The sequence below is a fragment of the Nyctibius grandis genome, chromosome 7 (genome assembly GCF_013368605.1).
Source record: "Nyctibius grandis isolate bNycGra1 chromosome 7, bNycGra1.pri, whole genome shotgun sequence".
Classification (NCBI taxonomy): Eukaryota; Metazoa; Chordata; class Aves; order Nyctibiiformes; family Nyctibiidae; genus Nyctibius; species Nyctibius grandis.
In genome coordinates this window covers 24,289,641-24,309,680 of record NC_090664.1, presented here as the reverse complement: position 1 = coordinate 24,309,680, position 20,040 = coordinate 24,289,641, and the positions used below count along the sequence as shown (strand labels likewise).

The following is a 20,040-nucleotide window of genomic DNA, read 5'->3' as shown; positions in this document are numbered from 1 at the left end:
GTGGTACAGCATTTTGCCATGGTCTATAACAAGTGATAATTAGTCACAGACGGGGTCATGCTCTTCTTTGCATAGAGGAAACACAGAAGTGCAGTCCACAGTGTGCTCTACCCAGCGGGACCCTGCAACAAAGGCACAGAGAGGATGCACGTCTGCTCTCATTAACTGTGGCAGCCAAGGCTGAGTTTGGCCCTAAGTGCAAAAACATTTTAAAGTGACTAAATTTAACATCTTCTAGTAAATATTCCTCTGGCTTGAATTTCAGTCTGAAGCAGAATTTGACAAAACATTGTGATTGGTTGGCTCCCAAACATGCTTGAAAACTTATACTGGACAATTTTCTTGCAGAGTGTGAAGTATGTGCTTCTTTCTCGCAATCTGTTGAGCTGGCATTTAGGAGGGGATGGTAATTTAAGTGGAAAGCTCATACTCTGCAGCTTTCCTGCTGATGATGAAAAGTTGGCATTTTCTCCTTTGTGGAATTCAGTGTGAATCTGGGGCTGCTTGCCAGCTAGGCAGTGAGCTTTGCCAAGAGGGCCTGGACTGTGTTAAAAAGGGGTTATTTGCAAGAACAGGTAAGCATTTCTCTCTCCAAAATGGAAATATTCATGGAAGTGAATATGACCTGAGATCAATTTTAAATTGCATGGTAAACTTGGTCACAGTCTCACATCCTCATTGTTAATCTAACACTAGAAAATAACTAACACTGAGTCTAAGCCACCTGTCAACTGCTGCTTGCATAAACCTGGAGTCCAGAAACTGGTCCAGAAATAGAGAATTATATGAGGTAGGAAACTGGAGCAATGTATGTGCCAGAGGTCAGCATGGTGACATCGAAGTCCCCAAGGTGGGCAGTGCTAATCAGGAAGTGGTTTGGCCAAGGAAACAGAATATTCTGATTCCGAAGTTACATATTTCCAAGGCATCCCTTGTTTTTCAGGGACTGGTAGGTCTTAATGACCCTTTGTGCCTTTGAACCTATTCCCTACTGAAAACACTTGTTTATGTACCGCGTTGTAACAGTGGATCACAAAAATACCTGTCTAAAGTGCTTAAATATGTGTAGAAACTTTGAGAAGATTGCTAATATAAGAACACAGAGGACCTGTGAGATCTTTGACCTTACTCCTCTGTAGTCATAGACAACCCTAAGAGCAACAAAGTCCAGTCTTTGTGCTGGTATGCTTCTTGCACAGTTTATCTGAGAAAGGGAGGTTGTAGCGCTTCCTCCTGCAACCTAGGCATCCCTGAGGAGCCTGCCTGCCTTCTCCCCTTCCTCTGCCTCTGTCAGGACTCTGCACACTCCTTACCTTATGCTTGCAACTGCCTCACTTTTCAGTTATCTCTAACTGCACTCTGCAACAATCTTCTCTGAAGCTAATCTTGGTGCTTTAAGACATGACAGTACTAAGGACAATGCAGATGCTGCTCGAATTTCTACGTTTTCCAGCTCAGTACAGACTGCTGTATTTTCAGATTCTGTGCACATTCCCAAGGATCATTTCAGATCACCTTCTGGGCACATGGAATTTCCATCGTTAATTCCTTCTTCAAACATTTGTTGATATGCCTTTGGCAAACTTTAGTGGCCCAAGTGATTTTTGCCCATTTATGTTGTTTTTCCTACTTTGAAAATGATTAGTGGACACAATTTCTACTTTCATCTGCTGCTTTGGGCACAAAAGCACAATTCAGCTGTATAAAAGCTTTGAAAATGTGACCCTTTGTGTCTGGTCCAAACTGTCTCTCCAGTGGTTTGGTTATTTCTTCACTGACTTGAACTGTTCTTCTCTGAAAAATTTCTTTCCTGACAGTGTATTTCCAAAGCTCTTTTCAGCTTCCTTTCTGTTAGCCTCCAGATTTAATAGACTTCATAATCTGAATGCCCATAAGTGTAGGAAGGAAGGCGATGGTGCCATATATGCCAGGTGTAGAGTAATTTCTTTTGTTCACCGTTGGGTCTAACTGCTGATATTTTCCAGGGATACCCCTATGTCTGTACAGTTGTATCCAACCAGTGGATAGCTGCCAACAGAAATCATTCTTTCGAATGCAGACAGTCTCATCTCAAAGGGTATAGAAGTAGCTGCCATAAGCCACTGGGTTTATTTCTGCAGTGTTTTTGTAATAGTACTGCATTTGGGCTGAACAGGGTATATGATGTAATTAACTTACTTCTGGAGTCTTTAGTTTTCCCTGATATGGAAGAGGATCCAAGTTCTGCCTGGTTATCCCTAGGAGTGAGGAGGAAGAATAGCTCTGGAGCACTAGCTGAGTTTGGGATACATAATGAAAGTTTTGTGGAAAAAAGAGTTAGGGACATGATCAAACATGACTATTATACTCACGTCACCTACAGATCTGTTAGTAGAGCTAACAGATGGAGTAATGATTGGGGTAGTTGTTGGATGTTTGACCCTTTTTATTATTTTCATTAATGATTCATCAACTGGTCCTTATTTCTAAAAACACACCTGCCATTTCTAAATATTCATCTGATATGTCTACATATTCAAATGTAGCTTACTTGTTAAACAGTTTATTTCTGTACTGATAAATAAAGACGTGTCTGACATATTCGGAAAAATCAAGACAATTTTTTGGCTTCTGCAAAAATCCAGCTCTCAAGAAGGCAACAAAATATTCACCTTTTAATAGGAAATTCCCTCTAGCTATCTCTACATCAGCTGCTCCCAGCTTAATAATTAGTACAAGAGGTCTGCAGAAAGAATCTCAAGGTACTCAAAGGGCAAAGCAAGATACAGCTCTCAGATCTTGCAGTCTGGAAGTTCCGTACCTTGTACTATTATTCCTACTGTTATAGCCTAGAGCTATTTTCTCCTACTTCACGGGAGTGAATTGGCCATCAAAGCCTTAGGAATTAGGAAATTCAAAACAGAACCTTAAGCTACTGTTTGCTTCCACTTCTGTGTTCCTGTACCCAGTACAACCAAACAGAACTTCACGATTTTGTCCTCTTCCTGGCCAAATGACAGGTTGCTTTAAACAGAAAATAACAAATGATAAAAGCAAGTGCTGTTTATCTACATAACCCAAGGTATGGATTATTAAGATTATTATACGGATTATTGTTCGAAAATCTGTGAAGCTTGATCTGTTGGTGAGCATTTTCATAAATATGCAGTTTTCCCCAGGTACCTGCAAGAGTTATCAAACAGAGTAACCTATGAAGATCGTGAAGTGAATGTGGTTTAAGAATTGCAAATATATCTGTAAATATATTTTTATTGTAATTGCTCTCTTCATTCTAATCCATGCTACATATTAGATAGCAACAATCTTCCTTTGCAGTTTGGCCTGCTGGGTAACCAAGTAGAGTTGGGACCTAGTCAGGTCCTTCCAGCACTTCTCTGCACACTTGCTCACTGCCCAGAATGGAGTGATTTACGCTATTTGAAAACAAAACATAGTGCTATTATCTGTAGCCACAAGGAAATCTTCCAGCTGCAATCCCATACGGGATTTTAAGGAAATAATGACATGAACAGTCCTGTTCATTTTAGTTACCAGGACTCCAAAAGACTCATGGTATTTGCAATGTCTTTATCACTGACAGGCATTCACTGCTGATCATAATGGTAAGATCCTGGATGTTCTGGGATTTGTAGCTGAGCTTGCTTAAAATAGCACCATTAAGCGAATATCTACACTGCAGTTACTTCCCACTTTCTGTACTTGGATCAAAGCTGATTTTATCTAGTTGATGGGTAGCAATGCAGCGGTAGCAACCCAGAGGACAGTATATGATGGCTACTGAACTATTAACTTCACAGAGGAAGCTTCTTGGGTGGGCTTCACTTGACCTAGTTTAAAGTAGACCCAGGCATGCTGAAGAAAGGAGTTTTGTCTGCAGTACAGATGTCTCCTGTCAACAGTGGTTGATCTTCCTTAGCTTTAGAGAAGAGAGATTGGTATTGATATTGCTCTTCCTTGTCTACCTTGACACGGTTGCTACTCCTGGCTCCGCAGGAAACACGCCTCCATGTCCACCCTGAGCAGCTTATGTGGGGAAACAGAAAAACTGGCTACTCTCCAAGTGTAGTTCAAGGAGACTTTAATTATTATAGGACAAGAAGAGGCATTTAGCCCAAGCAAAGTTTTACCCTTTTTCTAGGAGAAAATGTATGGAAGGTGGACAAAAAAGCGCATGTGGATGAATTTCAAAGTACAGTTTGCTTGGTGTATCTATCCATTGCAGGGCAAAAATAACTGTACAGTAAATGAACACTTCCTTCTGTTAATTTACTATGATGCAGCCCTACCCAAACAATATAGAATTAAAACTAGCTAATCAAAATGTAACTGACTCTATAAAAAACTTACTTAGAGAACTCTTACTGCTGATCTGCATGACCATTTTTTATCTACTACTTTATTTGAAATTAATGCAAAGCTAGTAAAAGCAGCTGTGTTTTATGTTTTTCTCCTACAAATCTTAAAATGTGTAAGATGGTTAGATGTAATAACACTAGAAAAATAAAGATAATAGACTGTACACTTCAGTTCCAGTGTGGCTTCAGCAAGGTTTTGTTTGGAGTGCCCAGCTGCGTATACAGACGCATTGGAATTTGGTTTCTGAGGAACCTACAAAAATTACACAAATAACTAGCATTTTTTTAATGAATAATGCACAGACATGCACCTGCTTCAGAGACTCCATAGATTAGTCTTGCAGCCAATAGAAAAGCCCCTTGGAATTCAATTACATGGCTGGAAAACAGAAAACAAAATCAGGGCTATACTTTTAGAACTGATACCAGCAAAATGTTAACCAGTTCTTGAGCTGAGCTTTTCCTGAGGATTAGATTGTTTCAGTTTGTTTTACTTCCCTGTGGCTTATTGAAAATTTATATTATTCTATTCTATTCTTGCAGCTGGAGCCTCTCCCGGAAGATATTGTGCACCAAATTCCAAATATGAATGCAATAGCTTCTTTAAAAAAGACCACTGAAATTCAAAGTATGTTTCTCAGTTTGGGTTGGTGGGTTTGGGGTATTTTTTATTATTAATTAATGTAATAGACATTAAACTATTGTTTCAGAGAAAAGAGCAGGCAAATGTTTTATATACAAACCAACATGCTATGTCTAGTGTGTGTGTGTATATATATATATGCTTTTATTTTAGTTTCTTTGACATCTTTTTGTTTCTGCTATGTATTTAGCCCTGAAAAACTAACCCATTGAAATTATTTAGAACTTTCTGATTCCTGAACGTTCCTGAATCTTCCCATTCCAGAGCAGCTTGGATGAAATAGATGTTTGTTAGTGAGGGTCAGGAATAGACAGGTAAATTAGAGCTCTAACAAGTAGTTTCTTCAGATTCTGTTTATGCAGCCCTTTACAAGTTACTCACTTTGAGATGTATAGGAACTTGAGATAAAGTTGAAAAGCTCAAAATGAGCACTAATCCATGGAAAAATGCTAACAAAAACATGATTTTATTCTGTTTCTGGTGCAGAAGGTACTTGATTGCTTCACTTGTGTGCCCTGACCCTAACCCTTTACTATCTAGATACTTTAAGGCATTTGCTCTGGCTCCACTGAAAAATTTTCTCTTTGCCATCAGCTGTCGTAAGCCAACTGCACAGATTTCCCTTAATTTCTCTTTCCCTTAATCTTCTGCTCTCTGCCATTTTACTGAGGCAGTGGGAGCTTCCTGACTTCTACTGTTTGCTGGCTCCTTAACAATAACAAATGGATAACAAATGTTTTTCTTCATGTTAGATGAATCACAAAGAATTGGGATTCATCTATATAAAACAAATGCAGTCTTTAAAAGGGACATCATGCAGTACTTCTCAATCTGATTTTAGTTGTAAAGTGACAAAGAAAATTCATTGTAGCTATATTCATCCTTCATATCCAGTAGTCACCTAGATATGCAAATACTCTAAGTAAATCAGCTGTATATGATAAATTCCAGTAAGTCATTTTTGCTGAGTGGTATGTCCTAGGGTAGCTCATGAGTTAGTATCTCCCTTAAAATTCCCTGTTAATAATCTGTTAATGATTTGGAAGGAATCAGCAAGTTAAGGAAATTCATGTACTATGCAAGATAGAACAGATTTGGAAATGATAATAAGGACAGAAACCTGCACACAGGCCACAGACATGAGGAAAAGATATGCAATTCAGTTTGAAATAAGATACATAATGAAAAATGGTTCTGAAACAAAAAAAAATGGTGAATTGAGAAACAAAAAAAATAATTCTGACTCTAGAAAATCATAGTGTCTTACTAGAAATACACACAAAAATAGCAGTTCAGAAAGAAGGAACATGTTTAGGAACAAATATATAGTGTGTGTCTAAAAACGTAGTCCAGAGCTCTGAAGAGTGGCTTAATTTTGCCACACTTAGGTTTGAGCTGAGCTGGTACAGTCATGGCAGTACGGTGGGCTGTTCTGAAACCTAAGTCGGGCTGCTCAGGGTTTGGAGCTATTTATGCACAATATTGTGTCTTTTCTTGCAGCTATTTCCTAAAAAGTTATGCATACCTCATTTCATCTGGAGAGAGACCAAGTATTAGAAAGTAATATGCTTGGATGACAGAAAGGAGCATTGAGGAAGTTCAGTGCAGCTTTATGGAGGATACATATTTAGGTGGAATTAAGAGAAGCAAGTATATTTGAATATTATAGGGAGTTATGCAGGCTGAAAAGCATTAAGCTGTGGAGTAGCACCTCAAGAGATACTGAGAAAGCCTGATTTGTTTGGATGATTGCTTGCATGTATATTGGGTCTGTATTTCTGTGATCCAACTTTCATAATGAATATTAGCAATATTTTAGACAAAAAAAGTCCCCCCTCTGTGTCTGTTGCGAAAAATTGAAGATACAATACTTAGTTAGACAATGAGAGGAAACAACTTTTTTCTAACTAGAATGGAATTTGTATAAATGTTTTGTTTGTGACAGTGATCCAAAGCTGCTTTGGAAATGTAATACATTTGGAAGTAGTAGTTCCCACACCCATGTAATATGCTATTTCTAAACAATCCTGTTCACTATCTTGAATACCAACCCCAAACTGTTTTTTTCAAGCAAACCATGGTACGACATGTCCAAATCTATCTGTGAAAGGCAATTACAAATGCCTGAAACATTCCCTTTTATTATTTCCTGGTAATAATCAGTGCTCCCACAAATCTTTGAGGGGAACTTAAGAACATTTTCATGCTGAAAAAAAGCATACCTAGAAGACTGATTTGGTTTCACTGTTTGTTCTTGCAAGCTGTTATCGCTCTTCAAGTTTTGTATGAATGAAACCAGCAGTATGCTTCATTCTTTCCCCTGAGCTCCAACAAGTTCTTCTCAATGAATGTAACAGGACTGGTAGAATTGCACATTCCAGTACAGCACAGTAGAAATGGCATTTTCAGAGAGTAGTTTGAGGCAGATGCTTTTTGAGCTCATTTAATTGTCAATCCACAGCATACCTAGAGTTTCTAACAAAGCTCCTTTGCAGCTTCATGCTGAGATTGCCTCTCCATTCCACAAGACTTTGCCTGTAAATCTTTTGGCTGAACACACATGCAAGCCCTGTATGTTTTGTGTACAACATATAAATGTTGTCCTGTATAAAAAGAAGCTTGCAAAGCTGTTATGTTTACCACAGGTGTTTGTAAAGTACAGTTTTCTGATTTTAAAGAAAAATCTACTATTGCCATTTCACAAGCACCAGAAAGCCCTCTTTGCATGAGGTACCCACTGCTACCCGGATGCTATTCCTAATTGGGACTGCTTTAAAATTTCCTCCCACAAACCGCAAACACCCTGCCGTGTACTCCCCTTCTCCAAGACCCTCCACTGCAGCAAAGGTGCTGCCACCTGCTTCCTGGCCTGACTTTATCTCTCTTTATTGCTGCAGCCCCTTTCATAATACAATTCTCAGTGCAGGGAAACAAGGAAAATCACAGATCGATTGGGAGTGAAGGGCAGTTAAATGGGCTCACAGAGCCCACTAATATGCTTGAATTGGCCCTGAGTTTTAGCGTTACAAGAAAGTCAGGATTCAGGGGGCAGCTGGTGTGCGAGACTGTGTGTGAATGAACGAATGCAATGTAGCAATCCTCACTGATGCTGTTTTATTGTTGCTGCAGGAGAACTACACAGTGGTAGCTGGTTACTAATATTTTATTTTATGAATAAGAGCCCTTGAAAACTCCAGCAGTGAACATGGGTTCATTTCTTTTATAGGCAAGAGGGGGTGTTATTCCCATGCCAACAGATTTGATTTTCTTGCACATCTGTTTCTGCAACAAAAACCCCACCCACTCTGCGAACGTTTAGCTCATAAATTATAGGGTTTGAATTGGGTGTATATTGCAAAGGCTGACTTTTGCACATATGATCTGTGAGAACATTGTGGAATGCTCATATAACTTTTTTGTTTGTTTTTAGTGTATTTTTAATGAATAGAGAATATGGTCTCTGAGCACAGTAATAATAGAGAATATTTTGGTCTTGTTTTTATAAAATTTGCCAGGCTCCGATCATTGAGCCTACTGTTATGTACATAACTTTTTAGCTGTGTCTTTCATGCTTTTGGAGCAAAGCCAAACTCCTAACACTTAATCTCAACTTTGTAGCACACTTAATACACTTTACATTTTATCCCCAGAAGGTCCCTGTTATTTAAAGATTCTGCTAACTACTCAAACGTGCACACGATTAGAGTTCAAAGAAACACGCTGGCCATGATCACTGGTTGTTCTTGCAGATTGACTTGGGCTTTCATCTTGCAATGATATTTTTGAATAAAGACATTCTCAGGCTTTATTGACAGCTGCTTTCTCACTGGAGGGAAAAGTTCATCTTTCGAAAAGCCTGAAACTGTGTTGAGAGCTGTGTTACCAAAGAGGGAGTTTTCAGCAGCCTTTGTGCAACACAGGCAGCACCACCGCTGGCCTGGCCTTCCAGCTGTCAAAGCCTCCAGCTATCCTCCGGATAAGCACCTCGACTCAGCCCTCTGCCCAGCTGCCAAAATCCTCCTTTTAGTCCTCAGAAAAGTCCCCTACTTGATCCCCTCTCTTTCACAGCTGTTGAAACCCTCTGTCTAATTCCCAGATAAGTACTCTGATACAACCTCTGCAGCAGCTGCTGGAAGCTTCTTGCTAAACACTGAATAAGCTCTGGTCCAGAGCTCCCAGCTCTCTCAAAACTCCTATTTCCAGGTGTCATCCACCTGGCAATTAGTGAGTGTTCAGTGGGTTACTGGACTGTAAGAAATGCGTATGTAAAATCTTACTTGTTCACCTGGTTGCCACTGATCAACCTCTGTTTCTTAATAGCACTGCAGTAACAGACCATTTTATACGTTGACAAGGAGTCATCTGCCATTACTGTTTGCGTTGCTTGAGAAGCTTCTTACTGTCTCTTCTGTTGCAGGCAGAAAGCTGAGAATACTCATGCTTTTAATCCACTGCTGTGTTTTTACACAGCAAACCAGAAAGTTCTATTCCTTATGATATCTGGCAGCTTTCCAGCAACAGCCAGTTCATATATGAAAGTTTTAAATAAATTATTGTTCTAGTATACGCCCTGAGGTTGGAGGAGAAAGAACATCCAGGACTAACAAACCTGATTGTTCTGGCAACATCACTTCAGTTCGAGCTGGCATTTCTGACTTTTTCCTTTTCGAGACAGTGCTGTGTGAGCACTTTGTACAACAATGTTCATTTTTCTAGACCTATTTGATGTATGTGCATCAACTGTCTGCTATATCAGAGCTTCTAGGTATTAACCCTGCCCTGAACTCCCTTCACCTTGTGTAGATAAAGCCAATAGCTTGTCTGACAGTATGAGTTCATTAGTCTGTGTGTTACTCCTCCAGTTTATTACCTTCTGGGGAAGGGTGTGACATAGCCCTTGGAATGAAAGCACTTTCCAACTTGGCATTCTTAGGTTCAGAAATACACCTCTTCACTGCAGTCTGAAATGTCAACTGTACTGCTTATACAGCAGTGATTTCAAATTATAATCACCCAGTGTTGAACTAAGTGATTACTACGCTTGTACCACCATGCTAGCTAAAATTCCCATAAATTATTATGTGTGTTTTCCTTAGGCAAGTACTGGAAGTCAGTGGAGCCATACTCTGTGCCAGTGGATTGTGCTCTGGCTGAGTCTCAGAAACAAGAGAGGGAGGAGACAGAAACGGTATCTGCTATGGCCTCTCTTTCAGTGGATGTTGAGCAGTGTATCCCTCAGGAAGGCAGCAGGTAAGTGTATGCAATTATTGCAGAGAACAAGGCTTAAACTCCAGCCAAGTGAGATGAAGACAGCTAGACTAAGGTTGTTTCAAAATTGTCTGCTAATTGAGGTACCTGGAATTTTTTATCCCTGGATTTGAGCTCTCTCACTTAGCCACTGGAAACAGAGGTATTCTATGCTAGCAGGTATTTTTTTGGCATGTGTAATTCTTTACTAAGGTTCATGATTAGTACAAGAAACTTGTTTTCTCCCCATGTCTAATGCTCTCTACTACATAAAAAGTGCAATATCCATATGAGGAAAATAGACATGATCAAGTGTAATCAACCATATTCTTCTCATTGGAAGCTATTCAAACCTGTTTTCGTTTCAATTTTCTAGGAAGGCATTTAACACACAGTCAGATAAATTTAGTGAGAATGGACTTAAATCATTATTAAATGACATTTGACAGGCATTAAAAGTTACTTCCCTGGAAGCAATGGAACAGTGCCCATATAAAACTTAAAGCATCCCTGACCAGAATTAGAGAAAACATTTCGTGTGTATCAAGCTGAAAGTACACCAGCAAAGAATGAAAACTTTGTTTTTTCCAGCTTGCTAGCTGCTTTTTTATGTTAATGAAGATAGCTTTCATTTTCACAAATTGATAAAATGATACAGTAACTGCTGTTGGTTGTTTTGCCAATTAGAGATGAAAAAAATTGATAGCCACTCAATACTGTGTTATCTACAAAACAGTATTTCTTCAACGGGTTGTTAGGAGTCAGAAAAGCCACTGCAGAAGTTCTTGGAGTTTCCTATTTACTCGTTTTAAGGACAAACTTTCCTGGCCTTCTCCAACAGAGGAAGACCCAAAATGCAGTGGAACCATTCAGTTTCCATCACACAGAGAAAACAGGGGAGGGAGGGAGAAAAGAGAAAAAAGCCTTATAAGGAGAACCATCAGCTCCCTGCGGGCTGTGGAGAAGAGCTGCACAGCAGGAGAGAAAGGAGGGAGCTGTGGGTAGGCAGATCAGTGGTGGGAGTGGAGCCAGAAGGATCCATGGCTCCTACATCGTGACAGCTACTTGTTTGATTCGGTTCTTGCCTCCTGCATTGGCTCTTTTAATCAGAAATGAACTGATAGGCACCCGGAGGAAAAGCACAGTGCTAAACCTAGGGATGCATTTGGGAGGGAGCGTCTCTCACAACAGTGGGAGCGCTCATCTGCCAATGACTTAACAGAGGTGGCTCAAAGGGATACACAGGGAGCAGAGCTGGCTACTAGATTTTACAGTATTTACATAATTACCTGTCTGATTGTAACTACATTTTAATATGCTATGGCTATTGTTGTGCTAGTATTATTGCAAACAAATCCAGAAAAGCTTAGGGAAGAATCCAGTGACAAGCAGGAGACATATTTTAGATTTGTGGTGGTGCTAATCAGTGCGCAGCTAAGGAATACTGTAAGGTTTGTCATATAAATTTGTGACTGTTACGAGACACTTCTGCTAGCCAGGGATAGAAAAGTGCCTGCTCGTGTGTGCATAGCTCTGGAATATCACGAAATTTAGTTAAAGTGTTGGAACTAATGCAGTCAAAGAAAGCAAAGTTTTAAATTGTCTGAAAAAGGGTGTGATTAATTTTGTGTAATTTATATTGCTCAGAATAACCAAGAACTGTATTTGTTATCCGCCTCCCCTCACTTAAAACTACAGCCATTGAGAGCAACTGCTGGTCCTACATGACTTGAACAAAATAACTCTTTGACTAACACTGCACTTAATTATTGTATTTATTACCTAACTACTGATAACCTGTGACAGTTTCCACCCATTCTGAAAACAGAATTTCAGAGCATAGCTGAGATAAATGGAAAAAAACGGATGACCTGAAATGTACACAAGTGGAATTCATGTGGCTGCCAGATTCATTACACTTCATCAGTTCTGGACTCTTATAGGGATGAATCTGTTGCGATGAATTGTTCTGTGGAAAAATGGCTTCGTTTGAAACGTCTTCTGTGGTGCTGTAGAGATTTTTCAACAGCACAAAAAAAACCTCCCTATGCACGCATGCGTTCCTAATTCTGTTTCCACATTCGTAACCCACAAAGAAGTCACTCGAAGCCAGATTGCCATGAGAGAGCAACAGGACAACATAAGCACTGTCCCACTGGGCTACAATTGATAGTTAGGATTTCTGAGGCTTTGGGACATCATTTTCTCTGTTTTCTTCCTGCTGAATGTAAAGAGCAATATGGAATCAAAAATGGTGACCCTGAAGGTCTGTTTTTGAGGGCACAGTTCTCTGAGCTACAGGGAGATCTGAGAGGACCTGGCTGTACTTTGAGCATGAATGAAAGTCCAGCACGGGATTATAAAACCAGGGACAGATTCAACATTTCACGCTCTGGTTTCATGCCAGTATGATTTCATTCATTGCACAAAAACATGCCATTCATTTCATAGACACATACCAACACAAACTGCAGTAATGTAGTGACAAGTCCAACTGTGCTTTTTCACATTTGTTACGTTTGTTGTAATTAAGTATGCAATGCTCCTTCTACAGCCTCTTTCTACAGCAAACAACAGGACTGCAGGGACATGAAGACACGTCTGGGCTCTCAAGTCCTCTTGATAAGGCCATTGTAGATGCACCCCTCCTCCCCACATTGTAGATCGGGGCCACCTTCTGAAAACCTGTTGCAAGCCTTTGCATTGACTGTTTGTTTGGGAAAGTTGGTTGTGACACCTAGGGCAGGATCAGAGAAGAAAGCACTGTGGATGACAAGGCAGCCTGAAGGGTTTGTTCATCATGCCAGGAGCCAATTTACTTTCTCTTAATTCCCACCATGGTCAGGCAGGCTGATAACGTTGGCCTGCATGTCCAACCTTGTTTCACTGAATTGATGGTAGAGATCCTGTTGTCTTCAGCTTTGGATGGTCAGGCCTCCAGATGAAGAGAGCGGCAGCAAGAATCTCTTTGCAGGAAAGTCTTGCCAGTTATGTTGGAGGATATATTGGTGTTTGGAGTGAGATGACCCACTTTAGACTCAGATTTTGGGTAAAGCAGCTCTTTTCCTGGCCAACTCATATCTGACTCATTTACCACTGATGAATAAAGGATAAAATGCTTCTGGCTAAGGTCCATCTTAAGTATTTCTCTTTCTTTCTTCTCTTTCTTTCTTTTCTTCAAGTGACAGTGCCGATTATTTTTTTATTTGATTTTCTCTGGCAGGCTAAATGAAGAAAACCGTGAAAAGCTGCAATGCTTTTGGTGTTAATTTTACCAAAGCACAATGCTTCATTTTAAGATCCAATTGAAACTTGATTATAGACTTCAGAAGAGAACAGATATAGAAAAAAGAGTTTGTGGATAGGAAAGAAAACATGCATGATGCTAACACAGATTTAAATACAGATGCAATTAAAGAAACAGGCATGCCCTATAAAACATTTCTAACTACCATAACTTTTGTGTGTTGATAACTGCTTATTCCCTATGTGAGATACAGATTTAGCTGATTAGAATTTTGCTTTGGCCAGACACCCATTTCAGAAATCTTGCTGTGAAAATATTCAGTGCAGTGCTGTCCCTGATACATTGGAGCTTCTGTATGTTTCTTCTTAAAATGGAAAAATAAAAGGGTGTGGAGGGAGATCTCTTGCATTCACTATTTTTACAGCAAACAGTAAATCTTGAGAATGACATTTATCAGAGTTTAACTTTATGGCCCTCATTCAGCTGAGCATAGATTTTACTCAAATGGAAATGAAAGCAAAGTGTATTTTTTAAATATTGCTGTTAGTATTACACAGCTACCAGTTGCAGTTTCAGTCATATTGCATTATGTTATATGCATTATATTTTATGCTAGAGTGACTGGCTGGATCACTGGGTACAGCTAGCCACCATCTAGAGTCACTTGCTGTGTTTGTGTATCAACTCATAACGCTTCACATAGTTTTCACTATTTGGGTATCCACCTCAGCTGGAGGTGGATATGATCTACCTGGCCGTAGTGCACAGGATCTGCAATCACAGCCAGGCTCAGGAGCTGAAGAACAGCTTCTCCAGGTCAGGCTGCAGCCTTACATTGCTCACCTTCCTCATGTCCTCCGGTGGTGGGTGTGTAAGGAAAAGAACCAGGAGCAGTGGAGTTTGAGAGCCAACCTTGCCCTGGTGAGTTGGTGGATCTCAACAGTTGTATCTGACCCACCTTGTGTAAAAGCCTCCAGGACACCAACCCAGGTACAAACTTTTCAAAGCTCTTTTTGAACCAACTTACACCTTTGACACACAGGTAGTGAATCCCACAGCCTCATCAGGCATTGCACTTCTTTTTCTTTGCTCTGAACTTAACCGATAAATTCACTGGGGACCCCCTAGTTCTTGCATTGTGAGAAATAAAAGCAGTTCTTTTCTTACTCTTAGTCTCTGCCCCATATCTGGTTTTAAAGGCTTCAACTGTCTCAAGATTGTACGCCTCCTGGTATACAAATATTTCTTACCTCTGATGATCCTTGCCCCTCTGTGTGCCTTTTGTAGTTTTATTTGAGATGGAGTAAGAACTGCATGCAGGACTCCAGGTGTTGGGCACACTCTGGATTTACACAGTAGCTTAATGCTGGGGATTTTTTCTTGTTTCTGTTGTGCTCTGCTCTTCTACCATTAACTCCATGCTCTCAGTTGTAGCCATCACTGTGTATAAACAGTTAAACTGTCCTCTCCCCTGTTTCATGTATTGTGTGCTACTTTGTGTTTGCTTACCTTCTTTTCCACTCAGAAATGATGTTATGGGCTTTAGAGCTGACTAGTATCTGTAGTTTGGCATCATCAACAAATATTATCACCTAAATCTACTGGTAGTCTGCCAAGTCTTTTTGAGATGCTCTGGAGAATCCCTCCATAGTGAAAATTCACCAATATTTTGATCTATTTTCTACTTTTGATGTATTGTTAATCTATGAGAGGACTTTCTCTCGTAACCAACGTTCTTCAAAGCATTTGGATAAATTTGTTGAAAGACTTTGCCCAGGGATATCACTTGATCCCTTTTCCTTCATTTCCTTCAGAAACTTCTAATAAATTTGTAAGGCTTGATTTTTATTTAAGTGTTAAGACATAATTCTTACCTGAATTATTATTACCTAAATACTAACTAGTTCTATCATTGATTATACCTGCTATTAATTTCCCCATACAGGCTTACTGTATCTCCTGCAGCATCCAAAAAGGGGAATTGCTTTTCTTACCTTCTTTACCTCTAGTGTGGATGCTGACTTAAGCAGTAGAATATGCTCAGTAATTATTTCTTTAACAACATCATAATTGCATTCTCCTAGGACTCAATGGACAAATATCATCTGCTCTTAGCAATTTGGCAACGTCTAACATATCAGTTTGTTCTAGTGCTGATTCAGTTTAAGATAGTTCATCTGTAAATAATAAAATCTCCCTGACATTTCTCTAGTGAACACAGATGTAAATAGTTCACTTTGCTTTTGCGGTCTACCTTCCTTGATGCTCCTTTTATGCTTTGATAGTTTCTTCTGATGTATTTGAAAGATCTTTTTATTATTAGTCTTTATGCCTTTAACATGTTGCTCCTCAGACCCTCCTTTTGCCTGCCTCATTGAGGATTTACATTTAACTTATCAGAGTTTATACTTTATTTAATTTGACTTATTTGGACATTACTTCCTCTTTTGAGAGTATACATGTAGTTACCTTATTCTGCTCTTAAACTATGATGGCTTTTACTTTTACTTCCTTTTTCTTTGATCCACACAAAGTCCATTCTTACTAGGATATACACTTAGCCAGGATCTGTTATATGATGTCTTTTGACCCTCTCCAAATCATCTCCATGGTATAGAAATCTACTTCTTTTTCCCCAGGTCTCTGCTACCAGAGGATCACTTTTCAATTACAATGATCTTCCCTGAGACAGCTGAATTAAATTAGGAACAGATTATGGCATAAAACAGTCATACCGTGCCAGAAAATCTATCTTTTGTTCAGCAGTTTCTGTGACTTGGAAACATACCTTGAATTTTTATTTTTATGTACGTGATGATGTAGCTATGAGGAATCTCTGTAATTCTAATTTAAAAAATAAGGTAAGAGAAACATTTACTTTAGAATTATGTACAGGCTTTATCTCTATTCTTAAATAGTGACCTTTTTTTAAATGTAAATATGAACTATTTTAAATGATATTTTCATTAAATAATATGGTTGCCATTTAAACTCAGCTGCCACAGGCCAATACTTAAAATGTCACATTTTGCCAGATTTTATCCATATAGTGGGATTTTGTCTCATCTATTTCTTTTGTTTTAAGGTTTAAACAGAATCATTTTGTTTAGTGCTAACTGCAAAGAGACTACTTCATTTTGCCATAGTGTGAATTGAACATATAGAGAGCTATATGTGAGCACTGTTTCCAAGACACCAAAATAAACAGAGCGAATTCAGGAGGGCTCTGCACTTAGGAACTTGAAGTTTAAATGAGCCACAGTGAAGCCTTAATACAAAATCACAGTTCTGGTTCTACAATCATTATGGTCCCAACTGGTGTCTTTCTGGATCTGCTGACCACACAGAATCAGTCCGGATCAGACCCAACATTGCAGCTGCACCTCTGAGGAACAAGTCAGAGCGTACAATACGGGAATGGGGTTTTTGCCTGTTTTATATTTTTATGCCAACTTCTTGTCAGCTACAGGAAGACTGGATGAACTGATGTAACTAACAGCGACATAACTGAGGTAACATAAATTGGGCCTGTCAGACTCTGCCCCCTCGATCTTTTTTTGAGAACTTTTGATTTTAGCAGAATGGGTATACATTAATTCACCGCTTAGTGTTATGTGACTACACTGTTTTTCTCTCTGTACTGAGGACCCTAAACTTTTACTGGTGCTCACACAAAACTCTGGCCTAAGCTGTTAACCCATAAAAATATATGTTTTTAATGGTAAGCCATTGGATAGATCCAGTGACTTCTCTGACACTAATAAAATGAAGTTAAAGCATGCACATAAGTCTTCAAAAGGAGACTGGAGAAGGCTGTGAGAGCAACCACCCTGAGAAACAACAGCTGGATTTGCTGTGACACACTAACCTCTGCTCCCTTTCCAAAAAGGGCCTTACATCTTGTATATAAAAAATTCTATTAGTGTTTAGGCTCTGGCTGATGTAGAATATTGGCATATTGTTGGAATATACTGGAATATATTAGAATATAGCACCCAAGGTCAGTCCTGGCACTCAGAAACACCTTCATCAGTGAAAAATTGCCCAGGGCTAAAACCCTGAATAAGATCATCTCTCAGTTGTACTATGATCATGAGAATGTCATTCCCAGAAGTCAAATACGTGTGAACAGATTGTTGCACGTGCTGCTTCCCTTGTTCCTTATAAATAACCCAGACTCCCACTTTCACTTCTGGAACATTTCCAGAGCTCCACTCCTTCCTGCTCTGCCAATCTCCGATGGAAATCTATTGACAACTATTTTTTCTCATTCATTCATTCACTTACCCCCAGTAGAACCTAAAAACTGAGCTGTTTTCTGCTTCCAAATTATTCTTTTCCCAGACAGCCCCATAAAGTGCTGGATGCTTAACAAGGGCTTATTGCACTTTTGCATTACCATAGAGGACATGCAGGTCTTCCGAAAGTGGCTGTCAAAAGTGGAAGCATGTGGTCAGCACAACAGAAGCATACAGCATCAGTATGAATTCTCCACATGGTACATGCTTCTTTGTCACACCTGAGGACTGGACTCCATCCCACCCTGGCTGCCACTGTGTGGTCTCTGCTGCAAGACAGAACAGTGCAAGGGGGAAAAAAAAAAAAGAGAAGACACTGATGATCTCAGTCATTTTTGAAAGAGGTCTTGCTAAGCATTTTTATGCATATCTTGATAAGCTCTCTGGGCTTTTATAGCCTGTCAAAGGTAGCAATGTCCTGCTTCATCTGCACATGGGCAGGGAAGCGCTCGCACCCCAGCACTGCCCCATCCGAAGTGGCCCCTGCTGCAGCCTTCCCTGAAATCCTGCTTCACCTCCCCTCTCAGGAACAAGGGAGCTGCGGTGGTTACTGCACATAGGAAACATTCTCCACTGCCTGGTGAGGAACAAAAGATTTGAGATTTATAGATTAATAATCTTTTAGGGTCAATAACCTTTTGGAAAGTGATTAGTCTGAAAAACATCTCCTTTTCCATATATCATTCATCTGACATTTTTCAACATACTAGCTGTGATCATTCCAAAACATAAAGGAATCATCTGTATAAAATCATTTAAAGACACACTGCTGAATTTTTCATTGGGAAAGACTTTAATAAACTCCAGATTCATTTAAAATTCTCTGGCTTCCTTGCTGAATAAACTACCAAAGCCCATGCAAGCCCCCATTAATTACTTTTTTTTTCCATGGGATCTCATGAGTTTGTACTTTCTGAGGGATGTTTTACTGAAGCCAGTTATTACACTGTCTTACAAGATTTAACTGGTAAATGTAATTTTAATTTATTAATTTGCATTTACTTTTTATTTTCCTCTCATTTAAAAATTGCTTTAAGTGCCTATTTTTAAGGAGATCTTAAGCTCATTTGTCCTATGGTATTCTGCCAGACTGAGGTGAAAAATGGTTTATGTCCAAATTCTTATGCTTTTCAACAGTGAGGCTTCCCATTTTATAATTGCCAGCATAATCCTCAGGTGAGATAGATAGATAGCTTGTCAGATCCTAAGAATTATGGCACTTTATGACAGCTCAGCATATGTCCCCATTGTTTTCTTACTGAATGTTTTAAAGAGCTTGTCTTGCCTAAGCTGAATATTTCCCAGAGGCTTTCAAATAAAAGATATACATATAATTTGATTTGATTTTATTAGTAGGTATTTTCTCTATGACAGTGATCTGCTGATCGAGTTCAGAATTTGGTCTCAGAAGTTGCAGGCAGTCAGGCAGGCAATGCATTTGTGAAAGCACAGAATCAAAAATCAGAGGAGTGAAGAACAACCCCAAAAGAAACACTGCTAACTACATGGCTAGTAGTGAGGTATTTCGCTTTAACGGTATGGGCCCACTTGAAAAAATAAATGCATGTATTTTTAGTTGCAAAAGCTTGTAAAATAAAAGTATCATCACAGCTATTTTTTCACGAAATTATTTGACTCTGTTGACACAAAGCGTGTACATTTCTGGACAAAAAGTTATAAAATATTCTGACATATTTTAATATAAACAGGAACATTTTCAGTGATTGCTTGGATCTAAAATGTTTTTCCACTTGACATTTGTTTATACTTCCTAGGAAAGAAACTCTATTTATGGATAACTGAATAACACAAATAAACATCAGAGAGAGCTGAAAAATCAGCTTTGATTATGCATGAAAATCTACAATGTCATTGTGTACTCTTGTGCTGTATTCTGATTGCCTGTTTATTTTTACAGAGCTGCTGGCGAGCCCATGGAAGAAGAGCCAGCCTTGTGAAGTGCCAAGTCCTCCCTGATATTTCCTGTGGGTGACATCATTGTGTATCCCCCCAAAGCACCCCCAGACATGACTTGTCTGCTGCTTGGGTGGCACAGATCAGATGGAACATAAACACTGGGCACAAAACTCTGAATAGCAGCTTCACTTGTTCTTTGGATGGACTTGAAAGGGCCCTAAAGATTCCTTAAATGTAACCGCTACAATTCTAGAGTTACAGCAAAACGGGCTTGGGAGAAAGAGCCTAGAGCATGCTTTTTATATGCTGTTTGACCCGCTCACCAACATAAAT

The 20,040-nt window shown here is 39.4% G+C and overlaps 1 protein-coding gene across 3 annotated transcripts in view; it reads left to right on the top strand.

The window, feature by feature from the left end:
- Positions 1-19,748, top strand: part of HDAC9 (histone deacetylase 9) — a 294,314-nt gene extending 274,566 nt beyond the window's left edge. For all 3 annotated transcript variants that reach the window (XM_068404562.1, XM_068404563.1, XM_068404561.1), the window contains 3 exons: positions 4,899-4,983; positions 10,095-10,248; positions 19,709-19,748. In XM_068404562.1, the coding sequence (XP_068260663.1) occupies positions 4,899-4,983; positions 10,095-10,248; positions 19,709-19,748 (279 nt within the window). The remainder of the gene's footprint in view (positions 1-4,898; positions 4,984-10,094; positions 10,249-19,708) is intronic.
- Positions 19,749-20,040: the final 292 nt, after the last annotated feature.